General features: G+C 45.0%; 1 protein-coding gene across 5 annotated transcripts in view; it reads left to right on the forward strand.

Moving 5' to 3' along the window:
- LOC109041486 (pumilio homolog 1) overlaps positions 1 to 17,481 on the forward strand; it is a 376,227-nt gene that overhangs the window by 302,268 nt on the left and 56,478 nt on the right. Inside the window, exon 11 of one of the 5 annotated variants that reach the window (XM_072302964.1) lies at positions 1,534 to 1,590. The exons of 3 other annotated variants lie outside the window; for them this stretch is intronic. In XM_072302964.1, coding sequence (XP_072159065.1) covers positions 1,534 to 1,590 — 57 coding nt within the window. Of the gene's footprint in view, positions 1 to 1,533; positions 1,663 to 17,481 lie in introns of those variants that run through there. One more of the 5 variants, XM_072302963.1, reaches the window with a different exon arrangement.

A 17,481-nucleotide genomic window follows, 5' to 3' on the forward strand; every position in this document is an offset into this window, starting at 1 on the left:
ATTAGGCCAGCCACCGCCGCTAATCGTCTCCTTTCCGTCCGAGGAGAGGAGAAAGTGTGCTGGGTGTCCACCGGAATCCTGAAGTGAGAAAACTTTATCCATGATCCACAGAAAAAGCGGTTTATTTGGTGTATCTATACTCCGGTAAAAATTTTCGTGTTTTTGGTTGTCGAGGTTAGGTTTTCTTTCGGGTGGATCATTCCAACCGATCTCCCTGATGAATTAAATTTTTAAGGATTAACCTCAAGATTGAGGATGTTTCTTGCTGAAACCTCACTCTCGTTTTTTCCTCACTCCTAATTTGGTCAATTTAACTGAACCAAGGTAATGTAACCCAAAGTTTGTGTTATTTAGAGTTTCATCTCTAACTTAAACACAAAATTTTGGTTACTTTTTCTGATTGTGTACTCTATCTCAGGGGTTCGTCCCAATGAAGAGAATGTTTCCTTAAGTTAAGTAGGTATTTTTTTACTGGGAAACTTTTCACCCTGTCTAGTACTTAAATTTTTCAAAGCAAATGAAGAGATGGAGAAAAAAAGGGAATTTTCAAAATTCAGGGAAAATGACAAAATTATCAGAGAAAAATCGTCAAGTCTCCTTTATTTTCTTTCTCGAGCAGGTTTAACGTTTCGAGCAACAAATTCTTAACAACTATTTCTAACTGCACAAGTCTTTTTATCAATTCGGCACTCGATCAATTGTTCGGGAATTTAACCAAAATATGTCAGGGAAATCGGGGAAATGTCAGGAAATTTAATTTTCCAAATTCTATGGCAACTCAGAAAAAAAAACTTTAAAGAGTGCCAAGCTTGACAACCGGCGTCCTGATTACGCCGAAAGTCCAAGTCTTGCGGTTCCCATCGCGAAGCGCTCCCGATGCACGATTCGCGGGCGTTAATAGCGCTTTTGTGACGCGTCTTCGACCCTCTCCATCGGTCGGCTCCCGAGCTCCGAGGCTCAGCAAAAGCAGCAGCCAGAGCGCACGGATGCGATCCTTGGTTTCTTTTTTTTTTAATTCACTCGCCAGACTCCTTTTGTTGCGCTCTTTGTTTCGGATTAATTGAGAAAAACAAATCCCCCGAACGATTAACGAACAAAGCCGCGCAGCCGTGGATTAGAGCCGAGGAAAGCGGACTGTTTTCACTGCTCTTCGCGCGGAGCCGAGTTTATTTACGCGATCGACCGACGGTGGCCAAATAAGAGGAGTGCCCGCATCTAAGCGAGATGTCCGCCCATGTCCCTGAAAAGCTGAATCTGATGCATTTTGTACTGGGTTTGTGAAAACAGAACACTGTGAAAGAGGCATGGTTTGAGGAACATCGGTTGCCATAGTCAGGGATTACCCGTAAGTGTCAGGGAATTTTAAAAAGTCAGGGAAAATCTGGATATGTCAGGGAAAATGACTAAAATGCCAGGAAAAAATCGTCAATTGTCTTTCCTCAAGTGGGTTTGACGTTCTGAACACTACGTTTCTACGTTTCTCTTCATATTGATGTACTTATACTAATTGATTCCGTTTATTTTCTGTTACAGGTAAGAATCAGTTGTACTTCATGTCGTACTTTCTTGATCAATCAAAAATTATTGTACGTAAGTTTTCATTTTCCTATCGTTGAGACTCTCTTCAAAGATACGACGTGGACGTAAATAAATGACGAGATTCATTGGTTTTTCCTAATTTTCTTTTAAATCGAATGTACCATTCCTCTATTTAACTCTAGCAGCTGAGGCTCCTCAGCGTTGAAAATAGCGATTAGGGAGAAGCTATCTAATTTTTAAGACCAAAGAAGCACTTGAACGTTAGAATGTCTTCACAGTAAAGATGCAGCAGCAAAATTTCATTTTCATTTCATGCAAGCATTAAACACGTTGATAATGTTCGTATAACCACGTCAATGTCAATTTTCCTCCCTTTCTCTTGGTCTGGGTTTCTTGGCTCGAGCGCACAACAAGTCAAGAGGACTTTGAAATTCAGATGGGATGTGAAGAGAGAGAGAGACCGTGAAGTCTCGCCGATACCCCTTGGCTAAATAACAGCGTGGTTATGTTATTACCGAATGGCACTAAGAGTCCCTAATGGTCTCGCGGCGATAAGTATACGTTATATTTATCGTTGTAACTGCACTAACTACAGTCTCTAACTGCCCACTTGAGAATTTTCCGGCGTTAGTCCCTCCACACTCCACAGCTGCCCAGTTGTCAGCGCTGATGAGCAAGATCACAGGTCAGCTGCTTGAAATGTTGAGAAACAGAGAGAGCCCGTGTAGAAGGGAATTCTGAGTCCCCTCCTCAATACTTTCAATAATAAGAACAAGTTGTGATGGGCTCATTTTCTCCATGATTTTTTCTTTGTCTTCTTCTTCAGTTTAGTAAGTATTAGTTTAATTGCTGTCGTCCGTGCACTTAGCTCCTACGAAAAAGATCGGTTCAAAAATGTATCACTCGATACGTGGGTAGGTCGAATCGCAACCGAAACCTCCCTTTAATGGACCTAAATAGAGCTGATTGCTTGGCGATAATCACGCATTTTTAATTCGCCTATGATGTTTTTCGATTTCAGTTAATTCTTACCGCAACTACTTTTTGACCCACACTAAAAGGGACTGTGCACAAGTGAACTGAATTAAAACGAATTTTCTGTTCAAATGAATTCCATCGAAGTGATGCGAGTTGCCTGCCTCACAGGTCCTCTTGTTTCAGTTCATTTGCACGTAGTGCCTTTTAGCCTAATTAAAACTAATTTCAAGAGTATTTAAATCGCCGTCGAAAAAAGTGGACATAGTCAGCACTCAGCAGAATAAATCCAAACGCATCATTTCTTCGGAAAAATTGTTTGACTGATAATGAGAGGAGACTACTTTCGACATCCAAACTTCGTAAAAAAAAATTGACTCCAAGTGGAATCCTCTGTCGGAAAGCTTTTGTCTAAATTACTCCGATCCAGAGACAGCTCCCGATATATCGAAGATAATCTAGGTCGAATCCATTTCAATTTTCATAGCTAGTGTCTTCCGTGCAAATGCAACCGGCTGTCAACTCGTCGATCGGCTTCAGTGTTTGGGATTTGTAGTCAATTTTTTTTGAAAAATCTATGTATCTTTTAACCGAAAAACTCTATTAAATCGCATAGATTTTGTGGGATTCGATTAATCGTGTAATCGATATCTTCCCTCAGAATTGAAAATTTCGATTTTTGCTGCCCGAATGTATTAAAACGACACACAAGCCGATTTTTGGATCAAAATTTCAGCGAACTTCCCGGAATTTTTCCTCGATTTTTTGCGAATAGCGGCCATTTTGAGCCTCCAAAATTTCCAATTTTTTATAATTTATTTTTCGGAAAATCCATCGTTGATTTGTCACGTTGATTCGATTAATGGATTTTTTAAAATAATAAATCCCCAACACCTCTGTGGTTTCCTTGAACGCGATGCCGAAGCGGCAACCCTCGAGTTTGTGGGGGCTCATCCGTCCGAATGGCCCTTAGGAGGGAGCGTCGTCATGAGAATGAGAGGGCACTCGGTTTCAGCCGGCCGTCAACAGACATGGCGACGGTTTTCCATAATAGCGATCCGCGCCGTGGCCTCGCGCCGCCCTGGGCCCTGGGGCCGAAACGCGTTGCCGCCGCTTCCAGGCCCGGGCTAATTCGTGAGTAACGAGATGATCCTCTTGATTACCATCGCCGCGGTCGCCGGTTCCCCGGTCCCGCCACAGATTAAAGCTCTGTCCCCCGCAAGCTCCGCCGTTGCCAAGATCGGCCCCGAATTCAGGGGCTCTCTCGAAAATTGGGAACCGAGTAAGACCCGGAAAAAGTGGGAAATATCCAGGGAGCGAGGAATCTCCGGGTAGATTGGAGAAATAATTTGGGAATCTGTGTTAAGACCCAGGAATATCCGCTCCATCGGTGATTTTGTTTCTTGACAGGGTGGCCATAGCCGTTGAAGATAGGGAAAGTCAGGGAAAAGGAGAATATGACCCTAAAGTTGGGGGAAAATTGACTTTTTAAAATTGGGAAATGTTATGTGTAGCGTTACGTTACCGTAGAACGAGAAATCTCAGGGAAAATTGGGAAACATCGTTTAAGAATCTGTGCTAAAACCCAGGAGTTTCGGCTCTGATCGTGAGTCAATTCCGTTTTCAATGCAGGGTGGTCACAGCCGAGGAAAACGGGGAAAAGATAAGAAAAAGAACCATATAATCCGAAAGTCGGGGTAAATGGATTTTTTATAAGTGGAAAATGATGTTTACGCGTAGTGTCGCGTAAGCCTCTCATATTGTCCCGAAGTCCAATCGGAAAATTTTCAAGTGATTATTTATTGTCCCGTGTCCTCCCTAAAGTTCGGAATTACTGTCAACGTTGATGAGGAAAACCGTAGAAGTGTGGGGAGTCAGGGAATTCGAATTCGTGACTCTGCCCTACGGAATTACCCTTGATTAAAAAACGAATCAATTCGTTTGCCATCAACGTGGGGGTGTATTCCAACTTTCTCCACAGAATCTAGGCAATCCTCATGAGGGGTGCGCCTGAAATCTGAAGTGCGGTCTGGGTTCTGACACGAGAATAGTGGATGCCCTAAAAATCATAATTATTGTCGGTGGTAAATTATAGACGGCCCTGGGGATACAGGTGCGACCGAAACTTCCCAGACTACAGTTTCACATTATTAGGTACTAAGCGACCGGCCCGAAAGTTTTCCGTATCAATGACCCGCGTCGCCAATCGAGGGTGCTCGAAAGCTAGGAAGTTGAAAATTGAGGACTTGGAAAGTTCAGTTTGAGGGAGGGAACGCGGAGGTCGGTGGATGCACCGTCATTTCCTCTCCGTTTACCGACCTCTACTCCGTCGGCTAAGTAAGAACACCCCATGAGCCATAAGGCGTTGCCAAATTTTATTCGACAAATCACGGAGTTTCAGGAAAATTTATGAAAATTTCTCCTCAGATTTTACAGAGGATTTCGTTCGTAATTTGATCTGTAAAGTCTGAAAACGTCTAAGAAATGTATTCGTAACCCTCTTCGAAAATAAATATTTTCTGAGAAGAAATTTGGCAAAATTTGAATGCTACTACGGCGTTTTTACCAAGCGCGGCAGTATCGGGGTGTTCATCAAAATACCATAGTAACCGACGGCGGCGCCAACGGTGACTAATTACGGGGGTGGGCGAGAACTAGTTCATTGGGGAATTAGCGTGCTAAGACCACCTAAAAATCCCCCCGAAGCGATCCACCAGCCGAAAGGCATTCGGGCCGTCGAGTTGATTAGCGTTGCCGCTCCGCACCGGGTCTCGTCGGAACGAAAGTCAAAAGCCCTTCGTCCCGCGCTGTGGAAGAACGTCGTATGAGCCTGCAGACGTTGCCAAACTTTCTCCGACGAATTACGTATTTTTGGGGAATTTTTAAATTTTCCCCTCCAAATTTGCAGAAAATATCGTTTGGAATTTAATCTGAATCGTCTGAAAATTTAAATGGTAAATATTCTTAACTTTCTTTGAAAATAAGTATTTTCTGGGGGTGAATTTGGCAACGTTGGATTGTTGATACGGCGTTTCAGCTCAGCACGACAGCGCGTCGGCCGTACACATGCAAACGAGGAATAAAGGGTCGAAACTCGTGTAATTTGTACGCGTCGAGGAAACGACCGATTCGGGCTCACGACGAAATTAGGGGGCTATTGATCCCTCCTCGGAACAAGGACTACAACGAACCCCCCGCCGACCCCCTCGCTCTTTCTCGATTGTGCCGTGGATCGAGGACGACTTGCCAATGTACACAGTTTAATTTGAACCTTGGTTTAAGTCTATTTATATGGTTTTCGGGGCTCAAAGCGAGAGGGGGATGGGCTTTTTTTTCGAAGGGACGCGCCAAGAGAGCGAGGCGGAGTCCCGAGTCCGGCGCCGCTTAATTGTGTGAAACAAAAATTTCTGCATGCAAAATCGGGGAGAAAACGAGCGGGACGCAACGGAACGCAAGATTGATGACTCCGAGTCACAACCAGCGCGGGGATCCCTAATTTCCAACCCTTCGTCGCCGCCCCGCGCCCTCCCGGGACTTGATTTTCCGAATGGAACGGAAGTCTCCGTTGCCGAGACTTTTCCTTCGCGACTTTAAGCACGGGTCCGGCCGGTACGCCGGAAGAGGCTCTCGGGTTTTAAATTATTCCATCTCGACCGCACTACGCACTCGTAGAAAAATTTGGTAGTCCCGAACTGTTCGTATTGAATGGAACCTGTACTTTTTTTGGTGTATGCGTTCGGATTAACCGGTCCCATTAACCGAACTAAACGGTTGGAATAACAGAATCTCTAAAATTCGGTTGAGTGGACCGAGAGGTGCAGAAAGTGCTCGATCGCCCGATCGCAGACCGGTCGTGCAGCGAATGAGAAGGCACCTGAAAAGGTGTAAAACATGTGAGGGCATCTGGTATGGGGGAAATGTGAAGGCTGAAGGCATGAACCTGCTAAACGCATTTTTTTCAAAGAAAATTGTAGCGCGGTCTATGCGAAAATGCTATAGTCAAGCGTGCTCTTTTTGGCGAGGGAAATATTGAAGTGCGCAAGTCTTCTGTGGACAGCAGTGTGAGGGCGAAGAACTTTCTGCACCCCTGAGTGGACCAAATAGTTGACTTGAGTGTAACGTATTTTTCAGTTGTGTCGAACAAAACAAAACCGAACAAGAGAAGGTTACATTGCACCCGATCAGTTCTGTCTACCGACTTTTTTTTTCTATGTTATCATTCTATTGTTGTCATTTTTTGCCCGACAAATTTTTTCTTTGTGAGACAAGTTTTGAGTATATCTTTGGAAGTTTCGCTTACATAAGATCAGGTAGCGAACAAAACGAACAGCTTTCGCAGAAAATTCGTACTTAATTCGAAGAAATTTGACTGCATTCGAATGTTTGCACCGCGTTCTTCCCAAAATCGGCGGACTTGCTCTGAAATCGAGCTGTTCGCTCTTTTTCGACATTCGGCAACGCCGCAACGCGTCGGAACGTCTATTCCCTCTCGGGCTCCCGACTGAAATTTCAGGCAGAGCTCCCGATACCCTGAAGGTGATTACCTATAAATCTGCCAGGCGGAATGGCTCCATGCACCTCGAAAGTTTAAAAATTCTCCTCGGCTAGAATTGAATAGCATTTTTGTGTTTCAGAAGCGGGAAACACATGATGCATCGCAATTCGCGTTCGATTTGCTTTGCTTTTAGGGACCGGGGATTTTCAGCAAAGCATTAATTTCGGCGACTGCAACTCTACTGACTGAACATTTTTTATTATTACCTCCCTTGTGGACAGTCGGTCGCCTGCTGAAAGGACTCTCATTTCGATCCAATGTAAGCCTACGATGAAGAGAAATTTCGCACCTTGTCTCACACTGCCGCATCGTGCGAACCTTTTAAATACTGCTTTTTAGTAGAATCTACGGACGTTTAAGCCCTCGAGAGACACCTTTGAACTGTTTCAAACACGATTCCCTTTACTTTTACGTCGATTCCTCGAAGGGAAATCCATGTTAATCCTTTCGCATACATTACCCTTTGAACGCACCCGTTGATATCAAACACGGACGGTTCGTTTAGTAAAGTTGATCCGATGGAATAGGCAATGAAATCGAGTACTTAAAACTCGCAGCTCAATTTTCGGCGATGCACTCTCGTTGCTCCCGTTTCTCGTTGGCTTTCAGGGACGAGTGGCTTGTGCAATTTCAGCGAAATGCAAAATCATGAAATGTCGAGTGGAATATTTAACTCTTCATTGGTCCCGACACGAAATATTTCTCGTTTTCTGGGAATTTCATTAAATCTACGTGAAAGGTAAAGCAAGCGACGAAACCTCTAAATGTTCACTTTGTAACGGCTGAAGTCGGCCATTTTGAATATTGCGCAGCATCCGAGTGCGCAACGGTTGCGTGGAACAACCCCTCTAACGAAATGATCTCCTGTCCTGTGTCGTAGTATCGTTTTTGAAGCATAGGGAGCTTTAAAAAACGTAAATTTCTTACGTAGATTGTGAAGTTTGGAGCGTTTTTCAGATTTTCCCGTTATTCAGATTGATTTTTCAGCCATTTACTTCTAAGGATAACTCTTCTTTTTACCATAGCTATAACGTTTGCAACCGGCTCACTGACTTTTTTACCAACTTTTCGGTGGAAACCCCCCCCCCCCCCCAAACAGCGATTTTAGGCCTAAAACCCCAAGATATCGGCTATTGCCGTACTTCAGAAATGGTACAAAATTAACCCCTCTTTAAGGACCTCATAATAAGTAATTTAAACCAATTTTCCGCATTTAATCCAATATTCATTCCCTCGGTGCCTGGCCTAACACCTTTACGGTACTTTTTGGAACATCAGGCACCGCTCACTGGAAAAAAAACACATTGGATCTAGAGTCCAGACTCAGGAAAACATTGACAAGAAAAAGGACTCTTGATTCAATCAGATTTAAGCTTAAATCAAAACGAAATCCGCTCAAATTAAGAGGCTTGGTTCTTGATTTAAGCTTAAATCTGATTGAATCAGGTGTATTTTTTCTTGTCAATGTTTTTCAGAGTCTGGACTCTAGATCTAATGTGTTTTTTTTTTTCCATTGCTACCCTTCTCTTCCTCAAGTGGCCTTGACGTCATCGACGGGCGGCCCCCAAGGCTCTGCCGTCCGCCCGCGTCCAGGTGCGGCCGGACGGGGGCCGCGACGGGACGGGAGCGACCGATTTAACCGGCTCGTTCATTAAATTCGCGATGCGCGAATAATGAATTGCAAATTCATCGGGACGAAACGACGTGCGCGACGCTGCTTACGGGGTTCCCAGGCCCCAGTCCGCGGCCCCGGCCACTCCGCGGGGCGGCTTTTGATTAATTGCACGCAATTTGCCGCTAATCTGAGCCGCCGTAGCCGGACCGGGCGGAAGCATCCCCCGCCCCCGATCCCGGGGGCGGAAAACTCGGACGGAGCGGCAACCACTCCGCCGTTTCGCAGCTTCCTTACGCTGCCCAACCGAACGGTTCGGCTCCCGTGCTGAGGAATAACGCCGTATGAACATTCGGGAGTTGCCGAATTTCCTCCAATTAAATGTTTATTCTTGAAGAGGGATATGAACAACAGGGTGTCTACAAGTCTGGAATTTCCGGAAAGTCCGGAAATAGTACTGATTTTTTAAGGGCGGTACGAAAGTACCGAAAAAGTGCGGAAATTCCGCGGAAAAATGCCGTATGAACATTCGAGAGTTGCCAAATTTTCTCCACTAAAATGTGTATTCTTGAGGAGGGAATTGAATAACAGGGTGTCTACAAGTCTGGAATCTCCGGGAAGTCCGGAAATAGTACCGATTTTTTAAGGGGGGTACGAAAGTACTGAAAAAGTGCGGAAATTCCGCGGCAAGGGGTCCGGAATTTTTTTCATTGTTTTTTCATTGTTTTCTCAATACGTGTAAGAAATTAAATTCTTGAAATTTTTTCTAATTTCGTCGAATGAAGGTACTGAAAAAGTTCTGAATTTTTTGGGAATGTACTGAAAAAGCACCGTAAAAGTACTGATTTTTGGTCAGTCTGTTTAAGTAGACACCCAAGAATAATTCCTCTTGGAATTTTTAGACGATATTGATGTTAGTACCAAGGAAAGCCTCTGAAAAATCGAACGGGAAATATTATCGATTTTTCCCGGAAATTCGTATTCAATCAAAGGAAATTTGGCAACTGATGGAGACTTATACGGCGTTTTTGCGTAGCACGGCAGTTCGGCTGTCGGAAAAATGCATTAGCCGGCGGGAATTAATAACAGGAAAAAGGAGAGCGGAGCCGAGATGGGGTAATTAAATGAGGAAACATCAATTACGCCGGGAATAAGATACTTTCGAATAATTTTTACATCGACGAGGGGCCCGGGATGGATCTCAACGGGAGGGGGAGGGGGCGCGAAAATTGATGATAATCGATGACAGACACGGTAGCGAATAATTAATGGAAACGGATGGCGATCGAGGTGATGCTTGCGCAGAGTGTTCTCTACAATGCGAGCAGTATTTTATTAGGACGAGTGAAGATGGAGGAGAGGAGGAGAAAGAAAAGAACCGTCTTCGTGGAGATCGAAAACTATAAACAAGGGGGAAAAATTACCATGAATTTCTCCTTGTTCAAAATAGATACGATCATAATTGCCATAATTATACTTTATCCAAAACCGTCAACCACAGTTAAACGAATAAATGAAATACGAGAGATGCTGTTATTCGAAAGAGGTTAAACATTTATAAAATTCGCCTTATAAATTCGCCTTATAAAAAAGAAACCTAGGCATTTGCAGAGGACAGAATCATTTGCCAAATCACATATCTGTGGAGGAAAAGCAATCGGACCGTGTTATGCAGAATCAGTCACATAAGCTATTTCCAACTTTAATCGGGCATTTTAATTTTTTACACGAAATCGGTTGCTCGGATTTTTGAACAAAGTTCAGTGAAATTCCTGTAATGTACGAAGCAAATTCCTTAAAGTTTTCAAAGGAATTCGCACAAACAATATCTTGTGAAAAATTAAAGTGCCCAGTTAAATTTGCCAAAAGCTGATTCGTCTCTGCTAAATGTGGTCCAATAGCTGCAGTAACGTCGAGTTTTGAAGCAACCAAAAAACTTAGTTTTGCTCTTTTTGAATTTATTAATTATTAAACAGATTAAATAGAAGTATTCGCTCTTTAGAAAATAAGTACTCAAACATGCACTTTTAAAATTGGTTCAAAATATAGTAGTCGTGAACTCGGCCGTGTGAGGCACTAAAAATCACCTCATTGCCCGTTAGGTTCAACCTTAGGTTGCGGGCGAAGATCGAAAGCTTCAAGTTCATTCAGAAGCAGCCTCTCAAAGGCATCATCCGCGCTACCGAGTAGCAACCGTCTAATCTTCAATACATAACCCGCGTCGATACGCGGTTTTTCTCCGAGTTTATCATGAAAGGACGAGAAAGTTACCCCGAGTCTCTCGCACCGAGGCCGCTTCTGCTCTCGCAGCGGGCCTCGAACGCGTGAAAATGGCGGTTTTCCCGATACTCGTGACAACCGTATCGCTCCGGCTCCCGATAAGTTGGCGAAACGTGTTTAAAGAGACGGAACTCGTCTCGTAATCCGATTATCGGCCGGCGACAGGAATTGATTTTTCCGAGTTTGAAGCAATATCATGCAAACTCCTCGGAGACGCTTGTTCCTCGCAAAGGGAGACATTATTGGTTTACCCCCCGCCCCCGCGCTCTCGTTGTCAAAGGTTGCCGGGATCCATGTCCCTTGATGTTTTCGCCACGTCGTGCCCGGCACGAAAGGACGTAACTGCATGCCAGTGTTGTCAGATTTTCCTGCACGAATACTATTTTTACTCGGAAAATTTTCAATTGAAAATTTCACTATTGTTTCTTCCGATCCCATGCTAAAAGCAGACTAATTTTCGACGAATTATACAGGGTTATTCTCGTCAAAAAATGGGATTATTTGAGTCAATTTTGCAACCCTGGAATGGAGTTACGTTCCTTCGACGAATCGGACTACATTTTGCAATTTGGAACTATAAATTCTAGCCCGGTTTAAAAACAACGTATGTGCTATTAGTTTCCCTATGCACATAAGTGTTTTTCCAGAAGAGCCAGAATTTATAGTTCCAAATTGCAAAATGCAGTCCAATTGGTGTCACCGTCATATCAGCTTGAAACTTTCAATCGTCACAACTAGACAGTTTATCGGAAAAATCAACCGCTAGGACAATGAAACTTGTTTTGCTCGCAAAATGATAGCATGTGTAATGAAAATCGCATTTTCTAACCGACCAATCAAAATACGCAGCTTTATGGACGTGGAAGGGGTATCTGGAGGTGGGGCACATGGCTATTTCGCCTTCAATTTTCGCGGTAGGCCAGAGAACATCCTACATGTAGCTAAAATTATCTATTTAAGTAAGGATGTGTGCTCAGTGTTCCCGTTGTTGGGTGAATGAACCATTAGGGAAGAATAGGGTCAGTTATGTCCTGAAATTGCACGCGGAAAATGTAGAATTGGCACCGGTAGTCACTCGATCTGCTCGTAATTTAATCGGCTAATAAGGTCTTCTCTTTTTAAACTCCCAGGGGCTGGGTGTAGTACATGTAGCATTTATCTCTCCCCTCGGGTAAAACCAGTCATGGTCATCGCAAATTGGAACCTCGTTCTTTCTCCATTTACATCCGTTGTAAGTAATCGATTTCAGGTTTAAGAACCTATCTCGATGAAAATCGATTGTTTTACATAAATTCAAATGAACGAACTCCAGTGTTGCCACCTTGCGTGAATCATTACTAAAGGCAAAACCGGAGGAAGAAGTTGGTCGTTGCCGCGTCATGCCTCTCAGTCGTGATACTTGTTAGCTGGCAGCATTATTATTCTACTCGATTTCGATCGATTTCAAACAATCGGCACTGGACAGGTGAAGCAGCCTGCCTCTATTAGAAACAAGATATTTCAGAGATCCTGAGCCTTGCTATCTTCCCACCAACGTAAAAGTTATCCTCGGAAATCAACCTTCATATTCGCCTAGTGATGACTGATGACCAATGAGTTGATCAGTTGGTTTAGTGATTCTAACCTGATGTGCGAAAACTCGCCTAGCCAAGTGCTCACCCCTTAATTCATCAGTCATCACCCGACGGAAAGCGGTGTTGATCTCTGATCTCAACTTTTGCCTCATCCTGTTTTTATATCGCGTAGATCGTCTCAAAAACATATTGTTTCAGTCTAGTCAGTTATCGATTGTTGCACGTGCATTGAAGTGGACGAAACGGCCGGAGTTGCCGCCGGTTCCTCGATGGAAGCGAAGAGCCGTGAAAACGCGGCGGGACGGAAGGGGTCGGTGCCCGGCGGCGCGGTGCAAGCTGTCAAAAACATGCTGGAAGTGAGCGCCCCGCCACGAGCGGGTGCTTTCGTAAAAGTTTGGGGAGTGCGCGTGTCGCGAGGCGTGAGGTGGCGGCGAATAACGTGACTGGGAGCCGAGCCGATGCCGCCGCCGGTGCACTCGCTCGCGCAGTCCTCGTCGCTATTAGGCGCCCTACGAATTGCCCGCCTTTATCCGATCTCGCAGCTTTAGCTTTCCCTGGCGCCACACTCCGTTGCCACAACTTGCCGCCCCATTTGACAGCAGCGAGGTCAGAATCAGAGACGAGAGACCCTCCGAAGGCCGCTTGGCGACACACTTGGAAAAAAAAACACATTGGATCTAGAGTCCAGACTCTAGAAAACATCGACAAGAAAATGGACTCTTGATTCAATCAGATTTAAGCTTAAATCATAAGGAAATCCGCTCAAATTAAGAGGCTTGGTTCTTGATTTAAGCTTAAATCTGATTGAATCAAGAGTATTTTTTCTTGTCGATGTTTTTAAGAGTCTGGACTCTAGATCCAATGTTTTTTTTTTTTTTTTCCAGTGCCCTCCTATGGCCACTGGGCGACAGGTGAAAGCTTTTATTTTCGGGGATTCAACACTTTCTTATGGACAGTTAAAGGGAGCAACAGTCATCACTCTTTTTTCGGCTGTTGACCCACCTACTTGGTTGATGGTGGATGATGAGCTTCGGGTGAAGTCATGAGCCAAAGAATTTCCCCAAACTTCGGTTTGTTGGCAAAACGAAACTGCCAACACGTTGTTAACCATCAACCAAGTAGGTAGGTCTACAGTTGAATGCTAAAGTCCCGAAAGTAAAAGCTTCCCCCATGCCAAGTCACAAGTGGAGGGTCTCTTGTCTCTGGGTTCGAGTTTTGTTTGTCCCCCCAGAATGCTAACCTGAACCGGTAAGCGGAAGACTCCTAAGAAACAGAGCTTAACTTTGCCGAAGCACAATTACAATAACTAATCTCAACTAATCAATGCGTAAAGTCAATGGAATTCTTATATTGAGATTTGCCCCTTGACGAAAGTAAGTCTTTTTAATTTTTGGGGCAATTCCGTCAGTTTTCAAAAATACATTATTCACTCCTCCAAGGCAATTTCCATGTAAAAAAGTGTTTGTTTGAAAATTGATCATATTTTTTCTTGTAAATAAAGCTCTTTTAAATCACTTACGACTCCGTCAACCACCTCTGTCGCAAGTGGCATCAATGGGGGATGGGCGTGGATAGGCCGTTGGAGGGATCGGCGGAGGGGGGCCGACTCGTAAACCGGGAGCATGCAGAAACCGATTCCGGTTTCGTGACGTCCCGGCGCACGCTATCCTCCAATTCACCCCCCGAAATAACAACGCTGCTTTACTATGTTCTAAGCGGGAGGTTCATTCGGAATAGTTGTAAAAAATGTTATCTCTTCCCGCCCTCTCCCCTCTCTCCCCGCCCGGTTTATTGCTTTCGTTAATTAGTGAATTTTAGCGCTATCTCTCGTGCGATGTCGAGGCAGGATAAGCACCCGCGGCCGAGCATCGATGTTCGTACAAATTGGACGTATTTCTATCAAACGGAACTACGTGCATTATGACGTGAGCCCTATCATGCACATATTCCACTGGGTCTCAGGGCTCTTGTCTTAATGCACGTAGTTCCGTTTGATCGAAATACGTCCAATTGAAGTTCAGCGGGAGGGGGAAAATTTTCCGACTTTTCAACACCGGCGAAAAATCACTATGCGGTCGTCTCGTCACAGCAAGTGTTTCCCACTTATTTTTTGTGTCCGTTTAGTAACCGAACAAATCAAATTCAAAGAGATGGTCGGGTTTCCATTTTGCTCGGTCAGGTCTCCCGCCGGTGATAAATTTACATCAAGAGCACATCCGACCGACTATTTTCAGCTCCTTAGGAAATAAGCGGAAACTGCGGTTTTAGGTACGTGGAAAAGCAGGGAACTGAAATATCCCTACGTCTGTGAATGAACCCTGGAGGTTTTCAGACGGCTTAGTCCGTCGTAGAAGAATATCCCTTTCGAACCAACCGGATCCAGCATATTTCCTCGACTAATAATGCGCTAGACGTTTTTGGCACTCGCTTCGTCCTAATAGGGTTCTCCTTCTAGGATCAAAGGGTTCTCCCTCTCTATTTCCTCCTCCCATCGGAAGAAAAATGGGAGTGAAGAAATGAAGAACTCGCGAGTGTGGAAAAATGGAAGTCGGTCGGGAGTCGTCGAGTCGGTCGATGGAGAGGCGCGGAGGTGGACGATTTGCATCAGTGGCGTGGCGTGAATTTCGATACATCGATTGTTATGCTATTTAAACCCATGGAAAAGGATCGAGAAACAGGGTGTTCGCAGCGAACACCTTAATAATCGATTCTTTACCATAGGTTTAAATGGCATAACAATCGATGTATCGCAATTCACGCCACGCCACTGATTTGCATAAGTAAAGGGAGCAGGAGTTGCCGATTCGGAATTGCTCCCTGGGGACGGGAGCGCGATAGACCCGACCGGAAGACGAGGCCGCGGAGGGCGCGAGGGATGGAGGCAGACGGGCTTCCTCCGGGAGAGGGAATGAATCAATTGATCCAATTTAGGGTCGACTCTTATCACAATACCGGAATAACAAGCGTAAGGACTCGACTCCCCCCCCCCTTCCCCCCCGCCCCCCAATAATCCGATCCTTGACGCCCTTACCGGATCGTGCTCGTGCGGTCTCTGATCTGTTTTTTTTTTTCCCCCGCGTTGTTTATATGGACGTATTTCTATCAAATGGATCTATGTGCATTGAGACATGAGCCCCGAGACCCACAAGAATACACGCACAACAGGGCTCACGTCATAATGCACATAGTTCCGTTTGATAGAAATACGTCCATATTCGAGAGGAAGGTCCGGCCGTTGACGGTGTCGGTGGCTTTTGACAAACGGTCGTCAGTTAACTTCAATCTGTCCCCAAGCAGGGTTGATTGCTCGGCCTCGTGTCCTTCCTCGCGCGAGTAATAAAGTGGCCTCTCGCTCCAAATTTCGAATAATCAAAGGGCGTACCTTAATTTCTACGTGAGCCCTAAATTTTCGTTTATCTGCATGCTCTCCAGGGCTCATGTGGAAATATATGTAGGTACGTCATTGAAGCGATGAGATGAGCGAGCGACGAGCTTGGACCCTCGCCGTACGGAGGGTCGTAAGTGCGCAGGGAATCGCGAAATAACTGGAAATGCCGAGAAGTTCTCCGACCAACCGACGGGGTTTTTTGTTCCTTTGTGAAAAAATCATAATTTGATCTTTCTACCACCTCAAAGAATCTCAAAAGAAACATATTTCTTTTTGCAATATACAGTACTCGGGTCCCTTTATGCATACTAAGAGTAAAGACAATACGAATCCTTTTCTCATCGAGCCCCGTATCTTAGGCCTCCAGAGTGTTACAAACAGGAAAAAACATGTTCATCAATTGCAAAGATTACAATGGACCGGGGAATTCGGGGCACGGCAAGGAACAAAATGAATGAGAGAGGAAATGGAGACAGGAATTCGGGAATGAGTTGATCAAAGATTACGAAAAATGTTCAATTTGCTTAATCTTTATCCCCGTTTGGAGCATCCACGAGCTGCGTTGTCTCAACTCTCCCTGTTAAGGGACTCTATACAGTGCAGTATATCTGATTGCAATGATTCCTATCGGGTGTTTCTCACAATTAGACTCAAATGTGTGTCGATCTAATCAATTGAGATGACTGTTCGACAGTGAGATATTTTAACCTCCCAGTAATAAACCGTCGGATTGAACTTTCCAGCCCAAGTCCACTCCCACTCGCCCACCGCTCTGTAATAGTTTTTCCATAGTTGACATGTATTAAGAATTAAACGGACGTAATGTTGTCTCGAGCCCCATCACGCAGCCGCTGAAGATTGGATCTCAAGCCGCGTATCGTGTGGGTCTTCTCAATTTTCGTGGTTCGTAAGCCGAGAGGAGAATGGACGGTCCGAAAAAGGGAGGCTGATCCGATCCGCCCGGACCGCGGGTTTCGTTTCTGTCCATCTTGATTACGCGACTTTAGGCCGAGATCGATATCTGCGCACCGGCCGGGCCTTTCGCGTCGACGTCGCGCGACGTCGACCCGCGTCTGAAAGAGCGGCTCAGGCTTTGCGGCGAAATTGAATTGATTACGTAGGTAAATTGACAGCGGACGGAAATTGAATTATATCGACGGAGAGCCGGCCCGAGTGGCGTGGAGTGCTCGATCGCCAAGGTGGAAGGCGAACGCGACGAGCGGCTCTCCGTCGAACGTCGGACCGGCGTGTGTTCTCTCTTGTCCTCGCTTCGTTCCAGCGGATCAATAGATCCTCCTGAACTGCCAATTTCGAGAACGCGGAATATCGCTCATGTTCGGGAGAAAGTACCCGAAGAAGTGGTAAATGCAAGAAAAAGCCGAGTGTGTCGCCAGTCGTCGTGTGTGGTCGAAGAGGAAATGAGGAAGTCGGTGACGAGACACTACGAGACAGCTGTCTTGAAAAGCCGTGACATTGAAACTTCAATAATTATACACGGAGAAAAAAACCTTGTGCGTCGGACCCGCCGTTTAGGTCATATGGATCTCTGAAGTTTTCA

This window comes from Bemisia tabaci, chromosome 7, assembly GCF_918797505.1.
Source record: "Bemisia tabaci chromosome 7, PGI_BMITA_v3".
Taxonomy (NCBI): Eukaryota; Metazoa; Arthropoda; class Insecta; order Hemiptera; family Aleyrodidae; genus Bemisia; species Bemisia tabaci.